Source organism: Natator depressus, chromosome 25 (assembly GCF_965152275.1).
Source record: "Natator depressus isolate rNatDep1 chromosome 25, rNatDep2.hap1, whole genome shotgun sequence".
Classification (NCBI taxonomy): Eukaryota; Metazoa; Chordata; order Testudines; family Cheloniidae; genus Natator; species Natator depressus.
Window position 1 is genome coordinate 11084016 of NC_134258.1, and position 18400 is coordinate 11102415.

Here is an 18400-nt window from a genome sequence, read left to right on the forward strand (position 1 = left end):
GCCCCCATAAAGAGCGGGTTTTCCCCTCTCTTGTTCAGCTTCCAAATGGGGCAGGAAATCAAAACAGGGACGGGATTTTTGTTCCGTGTTTGTGCAGCGCCTGGTACCTGGGCTCTGACTGGGGCTCCCAGGTGCCGGCGTAATACAAATACTAAGTAATAATAATTAATAATTATAAAACAGCGGAAGAGCCCACGGAACCACCATGGGTCAGCTGCCAAGAAACAGCACGCCACCCGGACACCCCTTGGCCCTCAAGGGATTGGAACGTGGGGCTTCTCTGGAGGCCCCTTTGGCCTGGGAGAAGCACAGTGGTGGGACTGGCCTTAAAGGGGGTCGAAGCAGCGTGCCATTGTCGGGAGGGGGCCCCGGATGGCACTATCTGGAGGCAGCGCTATGTATCTGGGGGCGCTATTGTCCGGTGCCACTGTCCATTGGCAGGTGGCGTGGGGTGCTGCCGTTTCCCAGTTGCTCACACTGGGCGGCACTTCCAGAAGGTGGTGCTGTGAGCGTCGTCCGGCTTACCCCCAACCGGTGAACTCAAAGGATGCCAGAGAACACCCCCTCTCCTGCCCCCGCTGCTGGCTTGTTAGATGGAGGATGCACAGGGGTCCTCTGCAGAGGATGAGCAGAGAGGCATTGATTGCCTCAGCATGCCCATGGAAAGGGCAGGCCTCTCCCTTTAGTCCAACGTCCCCTTTCCCCTTGTTGGTCTTGCCTCCAGGAGATGTGATTTGTTGCTGAGGTTTAGTAAGAGCAGCCCAGAAGCACCTCCCGCCATGGTCCTTGGCAGAGTAGGGTGATGTGACGGCGCCAGTCCCCGGGGGAGGCTTCCGAGTTAGCGCAACATCCTTCGGGGAGGCAAGAGAGGCCAGAGCTTGGTTCCCAAGATCCCCAGGATGGCATGGGCTGGAAGCACCAGGGCAGCCAATGAGAGACTCCCGAGGGATAAGCCCTCTCCCAGGAGGCTTTGCAGCTGCAGAGCTGAGTGTTCAGGGGCTAGGGTACCAAGAGGTTGGCGAGAGCTCCCATCCCAGCTATGCAAGAGCAAACACTCGGGTTATCAGACATCATACACAGCTGGGACAGGAGGAATCCTGGCTGGGGAGAGGCGCCCATAATGTAAACAGGACCGTGCGTGTGCCTGAACCCACCTCCTCCTCCTGAAGTGTTTGCTGAGCGAGGCCTGCCTGGTACCCTACAAGGGCTCTGGGGCATTTTCCTGCCCTTTCCAGGAATTTGCTTCCTCCTCAGCAATAAGCCACAGGCAAAGAGCTCTGACTACCACACTCAGATATCGGGGCTTTGTTCTAGCATCTCTACTTGACAGTCACTAATCCAGTGTCTCCCACGCACCAGCTGATGTTGCAATGAGCTTGTATGATCTTCCCCAGCCCTTGGGCAATTTATATTACGTGGGTGACAGTTACAAAGGTGCAGGTGGCAAATTTCAGATCCAGCTTTGGATCCAGACAACCATCGCCCTTCGGTGCCGTGTGTCGGAGAAGTTCCAAGCATTTTACATGGGCAAGCACTTTACATAGAGAGATGTAGCACTTGGCTGGGCAGAGGCCCCAGGGGCTGCTGGGTAGTAGAGAATGTGGCGCTTGGTTTGGGCAATGCGCTGCTCTGCACTGATGAACTCACCCTCATAACCCTACTCGTGCGATGGATCATCCCTTTTATACAGATGGGGAAACTGAGGCCCAGAGAGGGGAGGTGACAAGCCCAAAGTCACAAGGCAAACCTGTGACAGAGGTAGGAAAAGTATTTTAGCCACAAGATTTCCCTCAAATTTCAGGATGGTTCAGATCTAGGGCTTCCCTCGTGTCGGGATCTAAGAGAGTCTAGTTTGATGCTGACAGAGAAGGTGACGGATGGTAAGGGATGGCGTAAAATGTATTAAATCATGGAGCCCATGTCTCTGCCAGGGCAGTGAGTAGTGTCTCAACAGATGTCTCAGTGCATTCCAGGCTGCAGGACAAAGGATAAAAGCCACCTCTCGATGCAGCCAGTGCTAGGCCTGCCAGGGAAGGGCCAGGTCTGTTGCCCGGGCTCCCTTCCGCTGAGGCCTGCGGGTGGTGCTGGATAGTTCCAGGGTGCTGCAAAGGGCAGGTCATCATGAGGTGCACGCTGGGGGAGGGAGCAGGGCACTACACTCGGGTTCAACAACCGTTGGCCTCCAACAGCGAGCCCAGGCGAATTCTTGGAATTCCTCCACTGACCTGGGGCCAGGAGCTTATCAGGGCAATGCAGCCCGTGGTCTCCTGGCTGCTCCGGCAGCGTCACCCCTCCCTGCCCCCAGCCCGTCACTTGCGTAGTTCAAAAACCCGCTCGCTCACCAACACCAGCCCAGCCGAATGCCCCCTAAGAGGTCTCCATGGCCATGGGGGACCGGAACGCCCACGCTGGAGGGTCCCTTTGACAGTACGTGCATTGTGCTCTGGGTGGGGTGGGAGGGCAGCATCGGGGTGGGGCCTCGTTAGCCTTTGCCGCTCCTGTATAACTTTCTACTGCTAGTAATAATAAGCCTAGCTCTTCTATAGCGCGTGTAGCCAGGACTCTCAAACGCTTACCCTGCACTGGATGCGTCGTCTGTACGCCAGTCCCGCGAGTGTGAACGTGCTCACGTGTGTGTGAATGGGTCTGCGTGTGTGTTTGTGTGTGTGTGTGCGCACCTGTGGGAGTGCGTGTCTGCGTACGGCTGCCTGTGGGTGCTCGGTGTGTATGTTGTGGTCAGGATTCAAACATAAAAGGAGCAAGAACCAAGCCCGCTGTGTTTGAGTAGAGTATGTGGTGTCAAGTCTGGGCAGGGCCCGGGGGCTGCTGGGTAATAGAGGATGTGGTGCTTGGTCTGGGGAAAGCCCCAGGGGCTTCTGGGGAATAGAGGAGGCGATGTTGGGTCTAGGCAAAGGCCCCAGGGGCTGCTGGGTACTAGCGTGTGCGGCGCTTGCTCTGGGCAATGGCCCCAGGGACTTGGGTGCCCTTTTCAAGATTCGCGGTGCAGACCCTGAGCAGTCCATGAATGCTACAGAAATGCCAGCGCCCTGCCGGGTCGCTCCCTGCTCGTCCCTCTCACAGTAACGAGTTGATGGGGCTACTTCTGGCCTCTCCCTGCAGTCGTGCTACCGGCCACGAACTGGAGGGCAGGGGGAAGTAAGGAGCAGGGAGCAGGGTCTGGGGAGGGTTGGTGTGGTGCCCCATTGCTTCCTTGGCTTCTCTCCCGGGCTTGGGAAGCAGTAATTCAGGTCTTGTTTTTATTGTCCATGTTGCTGGCAACAATACACTGCTGAGGAAATTATTACAGAGAGTGCGGGTTGCTGTGGGCTGAGTGTGGGGGCTGTCCCTGGTCTCTCATCCCCTCCCTCCTCCACTCCTAGGCCGCCAGTGCTCTGCTCATTCTCACCCCCAAACTCCAGGGCAGTGAACCCCACAACTGGCAGAGGCTTGCCCCAAACCTTCCCTTCCCCGGCCACCTGCTTTACTGCTCCCCATAGAGCCACAGTATTGGCTTCCAGCTTTGTTTGGAGCCACAATGCGACCCAGTGACCACTATGGGAATCCCCAGGGTGGGGGACCTTCCTTGGGGAATCCCACCATCCGCTGAGCCACTCAGCATCACCAAACTCCCCTTCACATTTACACACGCCCCATTCGCTGTCTGTCCCCTTCCCCATGGCCCTTTTCTCATAGGAAGAGCCGAGAATAGAACCCAGGAGTCCTGGTGCCACTGTCCCTTACTGTCAGCACTAACCCATATCCCTCCCTCAGCCCCCTCCCCCCGATCCTCTGCTTGATCAGCTCCCCTCACAACCTTCCTCCCTCTGTAATTGAGAAATCTGGCATGAAATTGACTAACAAAGAACCTGTCGCTTCCAAAGACAATGGAAGTGGGTGTGGGCCTTACTCGGATGTAGGTACTGGATCATGGCCATCCAAGAGTTAGGGCTTCTTCTCATGCTCCGCTCCCCAGGCTCCCTGGGAGTGGGGCAGGAAGTTTAGGAACCTGACCATTCATTCAGGGGTCGTAGAGGGCACAGATCAGGAGTATGATTGTGACATTGTCCCCTCTCAAAGCACAGAGTGCTGCGTGTGTGGATCCCGTGCACGTGTGACGTACGGGGAGTTGTGCGTGAATCCTGGGCGGGGGATCATCCAGGGACATATTTCCTGCCTGCCCGCCCCACTGCACAAAAGCCAGAAGCAGGGAGCCAGAAGCAGCATAAAACTCTCATGCTCTTTGTTGAGGCTTCCCTTTGTAGACTTCACAGCACTTTGGAGAGGTGGGGAAGTACCATTATCCCCAATTTACAGATGGGGAGACTGAGGCACTGAGCTGGGACGTCACTTGTGCGCTGCCAGCAGGTCTGTGGTAGAACTGGGCAGAACGTATTTCCTGCCTGCCCCTCCCATGTCTCACCCACTTGGCCACGCTGCCCCCGGGCCAAGACTTCCAAAAGTGACTCTGGTCTCCGAGTGCCCAGCTTCTGACACCTTACAGGGGCCTGATCTGCTGAGCGCTGTCTGGCAATCGGGCTCCTTTAATGTGTCTCATGCTGAGCACCCCAAAAATGGAGTCAACCCAAATCGCTAGTCCCTAGGGTCCTTTCCCATCCGACACTACATTGCAACAGTGCAGGGGGCAGCATCACAGACATAGGGGAACGTTTTCAAAGGCCCACTTTGGAGTCTAAGTCCCGTTGACTTTCAACAGAACTTTACCCCCAGAAGTGCAGATCCTCAAAAGGGTTGAAGTGCCTGACTCCCACGCACTTCCTATTGAGGCTCTGGGCTTTGGAAAACGTTTCCACTCCAATCCAGTGCCAGGAGCCTGCTCCAGCTGGCGGCTCACTCCATGGCAGAGCCGTTGGAGTAACGTGGAGGGCACATTGGGGCACATTGACGTGTGCAATGCTCACCGCTTGCTGACACCCACCCACATTCCACAACAGCCACTCCCAGTAGGGACTTTCGACTCCTGGACAGGAGATAAGCTGCAGGAGGGTGATAAATTTCCAGTCTCTGTGTAGTCAGGAGCTATAAAGGAAGGATAATTACCCACCAGTATGAAATGAGAGAGTCATAAGAATTCAGCTGAGTATAAACCCTTGGGAACTGCAGCTGCATTGGATTTCGGTTGCCAGTGTGCAACGGGCCCAATCCATCCCTGGAGTCAATCGCCTTACACCTGCTGACCCAGTGACTCTCTCTAAGCAGGTCAGTGTCCGTGCAGTGAAAAGCCTATGGGAGCCACTCAGACCTGCTATGAGCAGAGATGGCTTCAGTGCCAGTGGCTTTGCACCTGCTGGCTCCAGGTGTGAATTTGGCCCTTTCAGCTGGGGGCAGTGACTGCCCAGAAGGTCTGCAGAACTGGCTTCCGAACGAGTCTGAAATAGCTCCAGGGGACTCTTTTGCTTGGAGCAGATGTTCTGCACCAGTCACGCAGTAGGAAGGGCTGCAGATACCATTACCAGAGAGGGGGTGTTGCAGTTAGAGTAGGGGATGGGGAGTCAGGACTCCTGGGTTCTCATTCAGGGAAGGGAATGGTGGGTCGTGATTAGGAGCGGGACTCGGGACTCCTGGCCTCTACTCTCAGCTCTGGGAGACGAGTTCCATTCTACACCCTAGTCTCTTGCGCTAATCTGTCAATCAGTTTCCCCCACTATAAAATGGGGTGTCATAATATTTACCTAATCTCCAGCTGGGAGGCTGAATTAACTGAATTTGCAAAGGAGGAACAGCTGTGCAAAGTTCTCTAGTGGCTGGCAGAGCTGTCCCTCACATAACTCAAACATGGGGCTTGTCGCTTCTTCGTGCCGGATGCGTTTAAACCCCATGCAATGTCTAGCCTTAGCAGGTGACACCAGGTTACTGACCGCTGCAACATCACAGCTGGAAGAGATGCAGCTGCATCAGAGTGGCCCTTTCATTGAGCTGTACAAGGCATTACAAGATCCAGTGGTTGGCAGCTGAAGCTGCAGGCTAGAAATAAGTGCAAATATTTAAAAGTGAGGGGCATTAATCATTGAAACAACTGATCTAGGGTGCTGGGGGATCCTTAAGCACTTGACGTCTTTACAGCGAGACTGGGTATCTTTGTAAATGATCTCCTCAAACAGAAGCTATGGGCTTGATCCAGGAATCGTGGGTGAGTTTCTCTGTCTTGAGTTATACAGCTGGTCAGACTAGATGATCGTAAGGGCGTCAAAAGCCTGATGGCGTCAAGAGCCTGTGAACCTATAGTTAAGGTTGTGAAGAGATGTTGTGAAGGCCAAGACTATAACGGGGTTCAAAGAAGAACTAGATAAGTTCATGGAGGATAGGTCCATCAGTGGCTATTAGCCAGGATGGGCAGGGATGGTGTCCCTAGTCTCTGTGTGCCAGAAGCTGGGAATGAGCAACAGGGGATGGATCACTTGATGATTCCCTGTTCTGTTCATTCTCTCCGGGGCACCTGGCATTGGCTGCTGTCGGAAGACAGGATACTGGGCTAAATGGACCTTTGGTCTGACCCAGTCTGGCCGCTCTTATGTTCAAGGTGCAATATACTTACTTTGAGCCTGATGCAAAACCTCCTGAAGCTTTTTCTATCAACTTCAGTGGGCTTTGGATCAGGCTCTTACTTGTTATGTGTAATCAAGTCTCCTTCTAGTGTCCCCAGCTACTATAACACGTGGCTACTTACGACCCCTGGATGGTGCGTCCCCTTTAGTTCAAACGGAGAACTCTGGTTTTGGTGTTGAAAGGTTCAATTCCTACTGACGTGTGTGGCAAGGATTATTACATAGGTACATCGGCATCCCAGCCACGCCCCAACACATAAATGAATCCACTGCGTAGATCTCTATGGAGCACCCCATCCCTGAGAATTGTGTGCTCCACTGATCGACCCAGGATGCAATATAGCTCCTGAAAAAACACAGGAGGTAACTGGTTTATAGTCACCGGAGGATTAGCATAGATCCTCCTGCTGCTGTCACCACCCTCAGCAGGTTTCATAATGAACAATTGGCATGAGAAGGCATAAAAGCCAAGGTCAAGGGCTGGAATTTATTTCGGTTTTGCACGATACTTGGGTTAAAGTTTGCTGCATTTTATGAGCCATGGAACTACGTTTATGATCCACACCCTTTCGATCATTTCAAATATATGTCCTAGTTGCTGGTGCTTATCTTTCCCCGGCTCGAGAGGGGGAAATCTGCAAGGGCTATAAAATGTGACTGCTAAATGACATTCTTTTTCCAGCTACAGTTTCATTCCCCTTTTCTGTCTGAGCTTGGCTGTCTTTCCCTGCCTAGGCCTTCTCTAAATATGATCCCACTCCCTTCATTTCTGAACATCCTGTTCCATAATGCACCCATGGGCTAACATAATCATTGTGCTTAGCACCGCAGCCTTATAGCCTGTGGCAGAGCTCCGACCTTGTCCGCATGGGTCCCACGCTTCCAGGCAGTTTTGCTAGCTTCAGAGGCTCACTGCAACCCTCCACGTAGCCCTTCTCTCTCTAAGGCCAGGGATACAGTCTACTGAGCCCTTTTCATCATAAGCCAGCGATGGAGGTTGGTGAGAGAACTCCCACAGTCTCTGTTGCTCCTACGGCCTCATGCCAAAACAGTTTAGCCTCCTGTCCTGACAGGGGCCTGTTTTCCCCTCCCAGGAGGTGTTTCTGTAGTGGTGGGTTGGGGGGAACCCAGGCCCGCCCTCTACTCCGGGTCCCGGCCCAGGGACCCTAATGGTAGCAGCTGTTGGCAGCCAACCTTTTACTGCCAGAGCTGCTACATTTCCCTGCAGTTCTCCTGCTTCTCCCTTCTTCACCCTTACTAATGACTTGAGGGTGTCTTCATTAAGCAGCCCTTCAGCCACACTTCCGCTCCTCTCTGCCTGACTGGAGCGAGCCCTTTTATATTATCAGAGGGGCCTTCATTAGAGTCAGGTGGTCACATTAGATGAATGGCCTCACCTGACTCTGCAGGTTAATTGGAGTCAGGTGTTCTCATTAGCCTGGAGCAGCCCCTGCTCTGGTCAGTCAGGGAACAGAAAACTGCTTCTCCAGTGGCTAGTATATCTGCCTTCTGCTCCTCTGCTGAACCCGACTGGCCTGGGTCTCTCACAAGCCGTATACCACTTATAGCAGTAGCACTCAGATCCTCCTGCTCCAGGCACACAGGTGTGTAGCACTGAGCTAAAGGAGAATCCCTTGTGCCAGCAATATAAGGCCTATGACACACAGTTGAGCAGTCCTGATTCTCTCCAGTAGAAGACAGTGATGTTACATACACAGCAGCCACTTCCTCAATATGTTTTCATCATATGCTGCCCCAAAATGTGTACAGTACCCAGGTGTGGTGCCACCCACAGCTTCCACAGCATTATGTGGGTTATGGCAGCTGTCACCAGGTGGCGCTGTTCCAAGTTCTGAGCATGCGAACAAGTTTTGATTCTTAAGAAGACATGCAGTGTTGTTGTTAGTTGTGGCTTATGCAAGGTTTTTGTGTAGGGGCCGCTTCAGGCGAGAAGGGGCCGTGAGAGCAGCACGAGAATTTGCTGCCTGCCATGGACTCTGATTTGAGGCAATTCTTGATGCAGAGTTTCTCCCGGGGAAGCAGACATTAGTGTTGGGCTGAGATTCCTGGAGGATTGCCCTGCATGCTCTTTGACCACCTCTGCTCCAGAACTGGTATATATGTGTAAATAAAACAAGTTACACTTAGAATATATCCATATTCTGCATCGCTGATTTTTCCTTCACTAAGAAGCTGACCTGCAGGGCCCTGGACATCAGCTACTGATTGGCAGAGGGTCAGAATGAAACACTAAGGTCAGGAGAATGAGCAGCATTCTCAGACTCATTTGTGACTTCTGCTTCTTGTGTTTCTCTCTAACATGTGACTTCTCTCCCCCTTTAGGGACAGCAAAACATCTTTCATGCAGAAGGCCTTCAGGTGTACGAGGAACCTGCGATTAACCCCACAGCTGAACAGCAGCTCAGAGGCCAGGAAGACGCTTCTGAAGAGCTGCCTGAGGAATCGCCCCAGGAAATGGACAGAGTCACCAGAAACCTGATCTTCCATCTCCCTCACAAGACTCCTGAATACAACACTCACCAAGGCAGCTTGTCTGCAGAACTGAGAGCCGAGAGCAGCGATGATGTGTTTGCTCCCTACAGCCAGGGCAACTGGAAGGCTGAAAATGGCCACGACTGGAGACCCAGTTATCTGCCAGAAGACAGATCTGAATTTGCAACAAACTCCCTGGATGCTGGAAGGGATCTCTGGACTCCACCTCCAGACAGAGAGTCCAAGCTAGAGGTCATGACGTCAGGGATGTTGTATGATGTCAGGGCTTATAAAGAGGAGAGGAAGCCATCCAAGCTGTACTCGGATGATGAGGAAGAGCTGAATTACCCCCTCACCCGTTTGGACATCTCGCCCGAGAAAGCAAAAGAGCTTGAAGAGGAGAGGAAAGAGGTAATCCAAAGCCAGGTGGTGAGGAGAAGCTCCACCATGGCTGAGAAGTGGAACTCCATAGAGGAGCTGGATTCTCTAAGCACGGGCTCAGCCGGTAGAGGTGAGGCGAAGCAGGGAGGAGGCTATGCCACCAGCTTTGCCCTTTGCTTTTATAGCCGTTCCCCAGAGCAAGTGAGGACACCCGTTGACCCTGAAAACATAGACAGGGAGCAGATCAACTTTGCTGCTGCCCGGCAACAGTTCCTCATGCTGGAAAAGACTAACCCAAGCACGGTCTTCAGCCCGAGGCAGAAAGTTATGTCTCCAAAGCCAGAACCAGCTCAGAACACCTCTGAGGGAGAGTGGCACTGCGCTGAGGGTGTGTTGAAGATGTTTATGGGCTATGACGATGCTGACGCACCCAGCCAGAGAGAGATCAACGGGTATGATGTGGCATACGAGACACCCATGGCGGAGGAGCTGTATGCTCCCAAAAAGACTGGTATAGAAAGGGAAGATCCCAATGGGAGAACGGCCAGCTTGACCAAAGCATCTTTCAGAGATGACCTGGACTCCGGCTTGGGTGAAATGTCCAATGAGTCCAGCGTGGGTTACATTAGCGATGGAAGCATGTCCAATGAGATCTTCGACACTCAGCTGGATTTGAAGGCCGGCAACCAGGATCCTGCCAAAGACCTGAAGGCCAGGGATGAGACGCCCATTGAACGGGAAATCCGCTTGGCAATGGAGAGGGAGGAAAGCCTATGGAAAGAGAGAGGGATTCAGAGACTGAGGAGCAGCAATGAGCTGGTGGAAATCCAGACCAAGCCCCTCCTCTCCACTTCTCTCTCTTTATCTTCCTCCAGGAAAGCGAAAGACAAAGGCCGTGTTTCCTTTTATGTCCAGAGGGAGATCGAGCAGGAAACCAAGCGGGAAGAAGATTTGAAGAAGGAAGGCAGGCTACTGGGGATGTACGACAAGGGGACGCAGCAGGAACTGGGTGAACGCAAGAAAGTATTTGAGCAGGAGGATGCCTTCCCGGCCCCACACAAACCAGCGTTTGCAAAGAAATCAGAGGATCTAAGGGGGACCCTGAACAGCAAATTTCCACTACAGCAAGCCGTGGATGGCAGCTTCGGTCCCACGGAGAGCACCACAGATGGAAAGAGAGGCCCTAACCACAACGTGAATCCAATAAGCTTCCAGGCTTATCAGCCACATTCCACGCTAAACACTAGTAAGAGAAGCGCAGTGGATGGGCTGCTGTCATGCAATCAGCCCTCCGGCAGCTGCAGCAAATCGGTGGATGAGGATTCCTTTGGGGCAAGGCGCCCCAGCCCTACAGAAAGGACAGATTCCACAGCAAGTCCGGAGGAGAGGGTCAGGGTGCACAAGGAATACTTTGCCACTCCGTTCTGGAAACCCAAGATCTCCTTTGTGAGTGACCAGGGGACGCAGGGCCTGCTCGGAAAGGAAAAGATGCTGGAGCCAGTGGGCACCCAGGAGGACCAGTACACCCTAAAGAAGGGCAAGCCCCAGACGTCTTGGCTGATCGAGGAGGAGATCCGGAGGGCTCTGCAGAGGGAACAGGAGCTGCAGGAGCAGTGGAGGCATAGGCTGCTGACTGACAGCTCCTCTCCAGCCAGCGATGACAGCTCTGCCCGGGAGAAGGGCTTCCGGTCTCAGCTTCCATCTCAGAGTTCAGGTGAGGAGAGAGAGACAGAACTATGGGGCTTCACTCCCTTGGGGGGACATTCAGCCCCCTGCAGAGGGCCAGCATGAGTCCTATGCATCACCAATGTCCTTATGCCCTGGGATTCTTGGTGACAGCAGGGCCCCTTTTATCTGCCCTGGCTGCATAAAGGGGGACCTTAGAGTGAGTGGAAACAGCCCCAGGACAATGTTTGCCCCCCTCTCCCCTGAACACACTCAGGCAGCCTCCCCAGCTGGCCCAGTTCCCAGTATAGCAGGTGGGTTGGAGCCATGGCCAAGAGCTATTCTGTGCTTCCAAAGGTCCCTAGGGGACCATGGGAACCATTGGGCAGGTCCCTGCACAGGCCCAGAATTGGGGGAGCACAACCAGCCTACCTCACCTTCCCCCCATGCTTGTCCTAAGCCCAGGAATGGAGTAATTGAGAACTAGGCCTTTAGGCTTTAGATGGTGCACAAAGTTGGTGCTGGCCCTCTGAGCAGAGAGGAGTTTTTCCTTCAATGGATATCCAAGGAGCCTGCAGCCTAAGAGAAGGGCTCACAAGGGGGTTAAGCGCTGGGCCCCCAAATCCGTGCTCCCCTACCCCACCCTGCCGCTTCCCACGTTTGAATTCAAATCCAGATCCAGAGTTCATGGCTCAAGCCCCATCTCCAGTGAACAAGCATCTCCCAAAGGAGCGCCTCCCGGTCTGACTCAGGCCGATGCCACGCCAGGGCACCTTCCCCTGTTTGCTCATTCCTCTCCCGTGTCAGCTTCCCACACCCCTTGGAATCCAGTCTCGTCTTGCAAGCTGCCCAGCTGCAACCAAACAAACAGAGTAAAGGTTAAAAATGCCACATCCCCTCCACACCTCTGGGGCAAACATCCCTGAAGGCAGGACTGGGTGCGGGTGCGGGGGCAAAGAAACTCCTCCCTGCAAGGACTTGCTCAGCTCTCCAGTAGGATGCCTGAATCTGTTAGCAAACAATGCCTGGTGTCTCTACTACACTTAATCCTCCTTAGGCAGGGATTCCATTACTGTAGCACAGAGCGGCTCGATCCAGAGCCCACTGACATCCCTGGGAGTCTTTCCGTCGATTTCCCTGGGCTTTGGATCCAGTCCAGATTGCCTGGGCGGAGGCAGTGTTGGGGTGGAGAAAGCATAGAGGATGGTCTTAATAGAATTAGGGATGGGTCAGAACAGGGACAGCAGACCCAAGACACCTCTGGATTCTGGGGGTGCTCAGCTGCGGGTCGGAACTCTGGGCCCAGGCCAAAGCAAAACTCCTGAGACCTTGCACCTGTTTTTATATCCTATGGGCCCAATGACCTGTGAAAACACATCCCTGGTACCGGCTCCCTTTGCACGTGTATCTTTCTCTTTAAGCCACCTCGGGCACCGCTGACAGCTACTGGGTGACCGAATCACCCGTCTTTGCTCCTGCCTCGCACCAGTCAGGGACGCTGGGGTCAGCCCCTCCACCTAATGTGCCCAGTCCCTATCAGGGCTACACAGGCAGACACGCCTCTGAAACAGCCCCTGACGGTCCCACGGGGCCCCCGTGGGATGAGAAGAAGAAGCGGAAGCTGAAGGAAGACAGGAAGGTGAGTGCTCCAGTCTGGCAGCCTCGGGGCCGGCTTGGATCGCAGTCACTTTCTAGCAGCAGGCTGGGGTGTGGGAAGCATGGCCGTGCAGTTGCTCAGGTATAAAAGGCAATGAAATGTTGTCGAAGTTGCGGGTGGTGCTGGCTGTGAGAGGAGAGGCTGAGCCTCCCATGCTGCCCTGTGTCATTTGGAAGCCCTGCCACTTGGATGGTTGGCAAAGCTGTAGGTTAAGGCACCAGGCCAGGGCTTAGGCAACCTGGGGTCTATTCCGGGCTCTGCCGCAGATTCCCCGGGTGTGACTCAGCTCAGCTCCCCGCCTGTGAAACCTGCCTATTTCCTGGGCCTGTGGGGAGGATACATTCATCAGCGGGTGCCCAGGTCCTGCAGGGAGGGAGGCTGGCCGGATGGTGCAGCAGCTGCACTGACTGAGGGGCTGCCTGTGCCGCAATCAGAGGGCGACTGCACATGTCGCTCTCCCCACGCACGCCTGGATTTCGCTAGCAATAGCCGTGAAGCTGTGGCAGCACGGGCTAGCCGCTTGAATGCGTCCCCAAGGGGCCGGGTGGGCTTGGACCCGTGCTGCCACGTCACTGCTATTGTTCTGGGAGCTAGGTAGATCAGTGCTAGCTTGGCCACGGCCACGCATGCTGCCCTCACGCCTCCGACGGCAGCGTTGACATACCCTTCGCCACTGCGGAGGTGTGGGTTCCCCTCCGCACCCAGCGAGCTCTGCAGCGGGAGCTATGCCTGTGCCCTCTTCCTCCCCACCCACTCTGGGACGGCTGGCAGTGTGTGGGGTCTGTGCTCCACAGCCCCATCGTGCCTCACCTCCTTGAACCTTCCCCTCCACACACACTTTATGCAGAGCCAGCACAATCCACCTCTGTAGGGGGTTTGCCCCTCGTGCCTGGTTTCTCTTGATCGCCCACCCTGTTTCTCTGCCAGGTTCCTTTCATCTGACCTTTTATTTCCCCCTCTTGCAGTATGCAAGCATTGAAGCAAGCGATGACGTCAACACAGAGGTAAAGTACATCAGACTCTTCAGCGCTGCCTCTGGACTTCCTCTGTCTTCTCTGACCCACCTCCCTCCCTGCAAATACCCACAGGGTTCAGACCACGTCTGCATTTCTCTGGCACCCATTTCCATGGCCTCTTCTAGCCAGGAAGATTTCAATCACTGAGCAGGGCTCCGAATGTCAAGTCCCATTCCAACAGGCACTTCATGAAAGAGAACTGGGAGGGCACCTGTATGCGTGGCTGTGGAATGCACAGGGCGTGGTGGTTGGCAGGGAGAGGGATAACAAGCCTATCCTTGCACAGTGAAACTGCTTTGTCTGGCTTTGCATGGAGGAAGTTATTCCATTGTGAGAGGAATAGAAGTTTTTTTTCTAAACAGTCTCTCACTCCAAGGTCAGACTGTGCTAGGAGCCAGCCTCAGCGGGGTGAAGGGACACTCCAGGGGGTTAATACTAGTAGTGAGTTCATTAGGAATGGGCCTGATCCAAACACCCTCCAGCACTGGGGAAGATCAGAGGGGAATCCAGCTCCCGGAGGCTGAGACACTTCTTGGCTGAGCCTGGGTCTCGGAACAACTTTGGGAAGTCCTGATTTGAGTCTCAAGCCAACTCTATGTTTAGTTTTGTGAGCTCAGGCTGTGGGGAGCCTTCATTTATTCATCCTCTTGGGCACACATCCCAAATGCACCATGTTAAATTCCTAAAGTTTCAAGTCATCCGATGGAAAAGAAACGTTACTAAAATATACCTGAAACGGACAGGGCCTTGACTCTCTGCTACTCTGCACCTTGTGTTGTCGTTGACATCTGTGCCAAATAGGGGTGACCAGATGTCCCGATTTTATAGGGGCAGTCCTGATATTTGGGGCTTTGTCTTATACAAGCACCTATTGCCCCCCACCCACTGTCCCGATTTTTCACACTTGCTGTCTGGTCACCCTAGTGCCAAAGGGATGTAAAAGGCTACTCAGCCGGAATGGTAGCAGATTACACCCATCTGGCACAGATGGCATAAGGTGATGGGCAGCAGTGAACCAGGCCTGTAGTGTTCAGTGCCCGTCCACACAATGGCTTAGGCCTGGCATACGCTGGAACGTTGCAGAGAGCTGGTCTCTGCTGGGGATAGAAAATTCTTCTCCAAACTTCATGTATTAATAAAGAGCATCTTCAGTGTCAAACAGCTGAATTGGGCTGACTAAACACAGCACTTAGGCAACAAAGATGTCTCCAAGCATGAGAGCAGAGCCTCATGGGAGAGAGGAGTGGGCTGCCAGAGACACCTCCAAGAGTGAACGCTCCTGGAAAAGAAGAGGAAGGACAGTCTAGTGGTTAGTAGCCTGCAACCTGGGAGTCATGGAGTTTAAAGCCAGAGGGGACCACTAAATCAACTGGTCTGAACTCCTGTATATCACAGGGCAACACCACCCAGCACTCACTCACTAACCCAACAATCGAAATGAGAACAAACTATTAGAGCTTACAGGAGATTAGATGTTATGTGCCACAGGCAGAGAAGGAGGAGCCTGAGGCCCTCACAATGGCAGGGAAATAATTAAGTGAGACTCAGGTTCAATTTCCTTCTCTGCCACAGCCTTCCTGCATGACTGTGGGCAAGTCACTTAGTCTTTCTTTGCCTCAGTTCCACATCTGTAAAATAGGGATAATAGCACTGCCCTGTCTCATAGGGGGTGTTGGGATGATAAATACGTTAAAGAGTGTGAAAAGCTTAGACATTACAGTAATGGGAGCCATGTAAGTATAATAGATAGATCCTGCTTTCTCGTTCTGCACAGGGGGGCAGGATTTGGCTGAACAGGTGTATCAGCAGCCTGGCCCTACTCAGTGCTTGTTTAAGGCACTTTCCCTGCAACATCTGTCTCTGATCAGTGGAACTTCCTGTGTCCAGAGGTTTATAGATACGGTCACAGTGATTCTGATTTCACTTGCTTGCTGTCAGTCCATCTGTCCTGTGCAGTGACAGTTAATAGCAGGGTGGAAAATTATTGGGATTAACCCTGTGCATGTAGAAATGTGTAACTAGCGGGTCAGTCTGGCAGATGTGCCTGGTTCAAAAGAAAAACTCCCACCGATTTCAATGGGAGCAGGCCTGGTACCTTATCACCACCTCCCTCTGTAAGGGCCTGATTTTTAAGAAGTGGCCTCCAACTTAATTCTAAGGTGCCCAACTTGAGTCACCACAACTCAAATTTTCCATGAGCTGCGGGTGGTCAATTTTTCTGAAATCAAGACAGAAACGTGTCAAATTGGGCACTCAGAACTTAAGACAATTCAGATCAGTGGCTGCTGCTGAAAATTTTACGCCTAAGATTTAGGGGGAGCGTGGGGACAGCGGGAGGAAGGCAAGGTCAAGGAACAAACACAATCTTGTAAAAATAAAAAGCCAGTGCATAGGAATCTGTCTATAATTTTGTGTTTAATTTTAGATTTTAGAAAGCACCCGAGTGACTCGCCACAAGAATGCCATGGCCGAACGCTGGGAATCAGGACAGTTCTTCAACAAAGATAATGCCTGACAAAGCTCTAGCAGCCAAGGAAAGAGCAGACTTTGCTTTGTATTTACATTTACTCCGCTTTGGATTCAATCTACGCTAAGTACAAATCATCCAATTGTTTCTCCACGTGATGACTGTAAGAATCACGGACTTTTGCAAATTGTATATGTTTAAATCTCAAAAGGCGACTGTTTAAAAATTTTAGCTTGTGCTTGTACCCCCACCCGCCAAAGGAATATTTTTAAGGTGGAAAAATGGATCACTTTATTTTAATCTTCTCTGCAAGCAGATGGCTAGATAAAATGAAACATGGACTGTAATTTAACTCCGAGCTGTGTCCCTGTAGCTGGCAAAAGGAGTTATTTCTGAAGCTGTCTTAGGTGCTTACCTGCCACACCATTAGAACTTCCCTTGATATACAGATGTCTTTGGATCTTCACAAGCATCGAAATGGGAAACAGAGAAGAAGTCAGGTTTCAGAGTAGCAGCCATGTTAGTCTGTATTCGCAAAAAGGAGGACTTGTGGCACCTTAGAGACTAACCAATTTATTTGAGCATAAGCTTTCGTGAGCTACAGCTCACTTCATCGGATGCAGAAGAAGTCGATATGATCTGCAGAGATGCAGTGGTATATAAAATATATATATTAATGCTGTTGTTTATTTTGCTAATAATTTATTAAAGAGTCATACCTGCTCCCTCATTCGTTCCAGCCTGTCTTGTCAGTAGAGATGTTCAGGTGAGGTTGTGTTGGGGATTTGAAAGTGTGCGTGTTTAGGGAGAATGGGGGGAGGGGAGGGAAAAGTAGGGGAAAGAACCCTTGAACTGCAGAGACAAGCTTTCCTGGAGGAAGGGGAAAGTAGGAATTCCCAGGAGGTCTTTTTATGTCTGGCCCCAGGCATTCAAAAAGCGGAGGTGCTACCCCGCTCACAGGAGCGGGAAAATATAAGCAAATTTCAGGGTACTAACTAGGGCTGTCAAGCGATTAAAAAAATTAATTGCGCAATTAATCGCACGACTAAACAATAATATTTGTGGGTGTTTTCTACATTTTCAAATGTATTGATTTCAATTACAACACAGAATACAAAGTGTAAGTGCTCACTTTCTATTTATTTTTGACTATGTTAAAGAGATTGCACTACAGTACTTGTCTGAGGTGAATTGAAAAATACTGTTTCTTTTGTTGATCATTTTTACAGTGCAAATATTTCTACTCAAAAATAATATTATGCACTTTGTATTCTGTGTAGTATTAGAAATCGATATATTTGGAAATGCAGAAAAACGTCCATAAATATTTAATACATTTCAAGTAGTATTCTATTGTTTAACAGTGCGATGAATTGTGATTAATTTTTTTGCGTTCATTGCATGAGTAAACCGTGATTAATCGACAGCCCTAATACTAACATAACCGCCCGGCACGTCCATCTTCCAGAAGAAGGATCCGAGTCTGGTGGTCCAGTCCGTGTTATGCACATTCCACTAGGGGGCTCCAGAGCAGCAGCAAAAGCAGGATTTTCAGGAAGGAGGATACATTTCTTGAAGCAGCCACAATAGGGAACTGAAGGGCAATAGTCAAAAGTACCCTTCCTTAGGTTGAAGTTCACCTCGGTGGAGAGGGCCCAGTGACAGACTCAATCTCGCACTTGGAGCTGATGTAAATGACTACGCAAGGCTGAGAGTAATGGAAAATGGGGCCTGTGGAGCTTCCGCCAAATTGTCTCACCAGGGAAAGGAGAGGATGGAACAGGCAGGAGAATTCAAGAGACCTCCTACTGAAGCACCGGCTTGTCACCGCTAGAGATCTACATCCAAATTCTGACTAGCGGTAACAGTTTCAAAAGCACCTGTGTGATTTAGGAGCCTAAATCCCATTGGTTTTCAATGAGATTTGGGCTCCTAGGGCCCAGATCCTCAAAGGTATTTGTGGCACCAACTCCCACTGAAGTCAATGGGATGTCGCTGCCTAATACCCTCTAAGAGCCTATGCAGCTTTTGAACATGGGACTTAGGCTCATCTTACCATACATCACAAGTGAAATGAGCGTGAAGTTCTCATTCAAATCAATGTTGCTCCATTCTCTCAAACCCACCATGCAGCACGACGCTGTCTCTATTTAAGAAA

The 18400-nt window shown here is 51.9% G+C and overlaps 1 protein-coding gene across 2 annotated transcripts in view; it reads left to right on the forward strand.

Annotated features, from left to right (window-relative positions):
* Positions 1–16864, forward strand: part of MISP (mitotic spindle positioning) — a 31057-nt gene extending 14193 nt beyond the window's left edge. For both annotated transcript variants that reach the window (XM_074939617.1, XM_074939618.1), the window contains 4 exons: positions 8907–11151; positions 12524–12741; positions 13725–13763; positions 16201–16864. In XM_074939617.1, the coding sequence (XP_074795718.1) occupies positions 8907–11151; positions 12524–12741; positions 13725–13763; positions 16201–16290 (2592 nt within the window). In that variant the 3' untranslated portion in view covers positions 16291–16864. The remainder of the gene's footprint in view (positions 1–8906; positions 11152–12523; positions 12742–13724; positions 13764–16200) is intronic.
* Positions 16865–18400: the final 1536 nt, after the last annotated feature.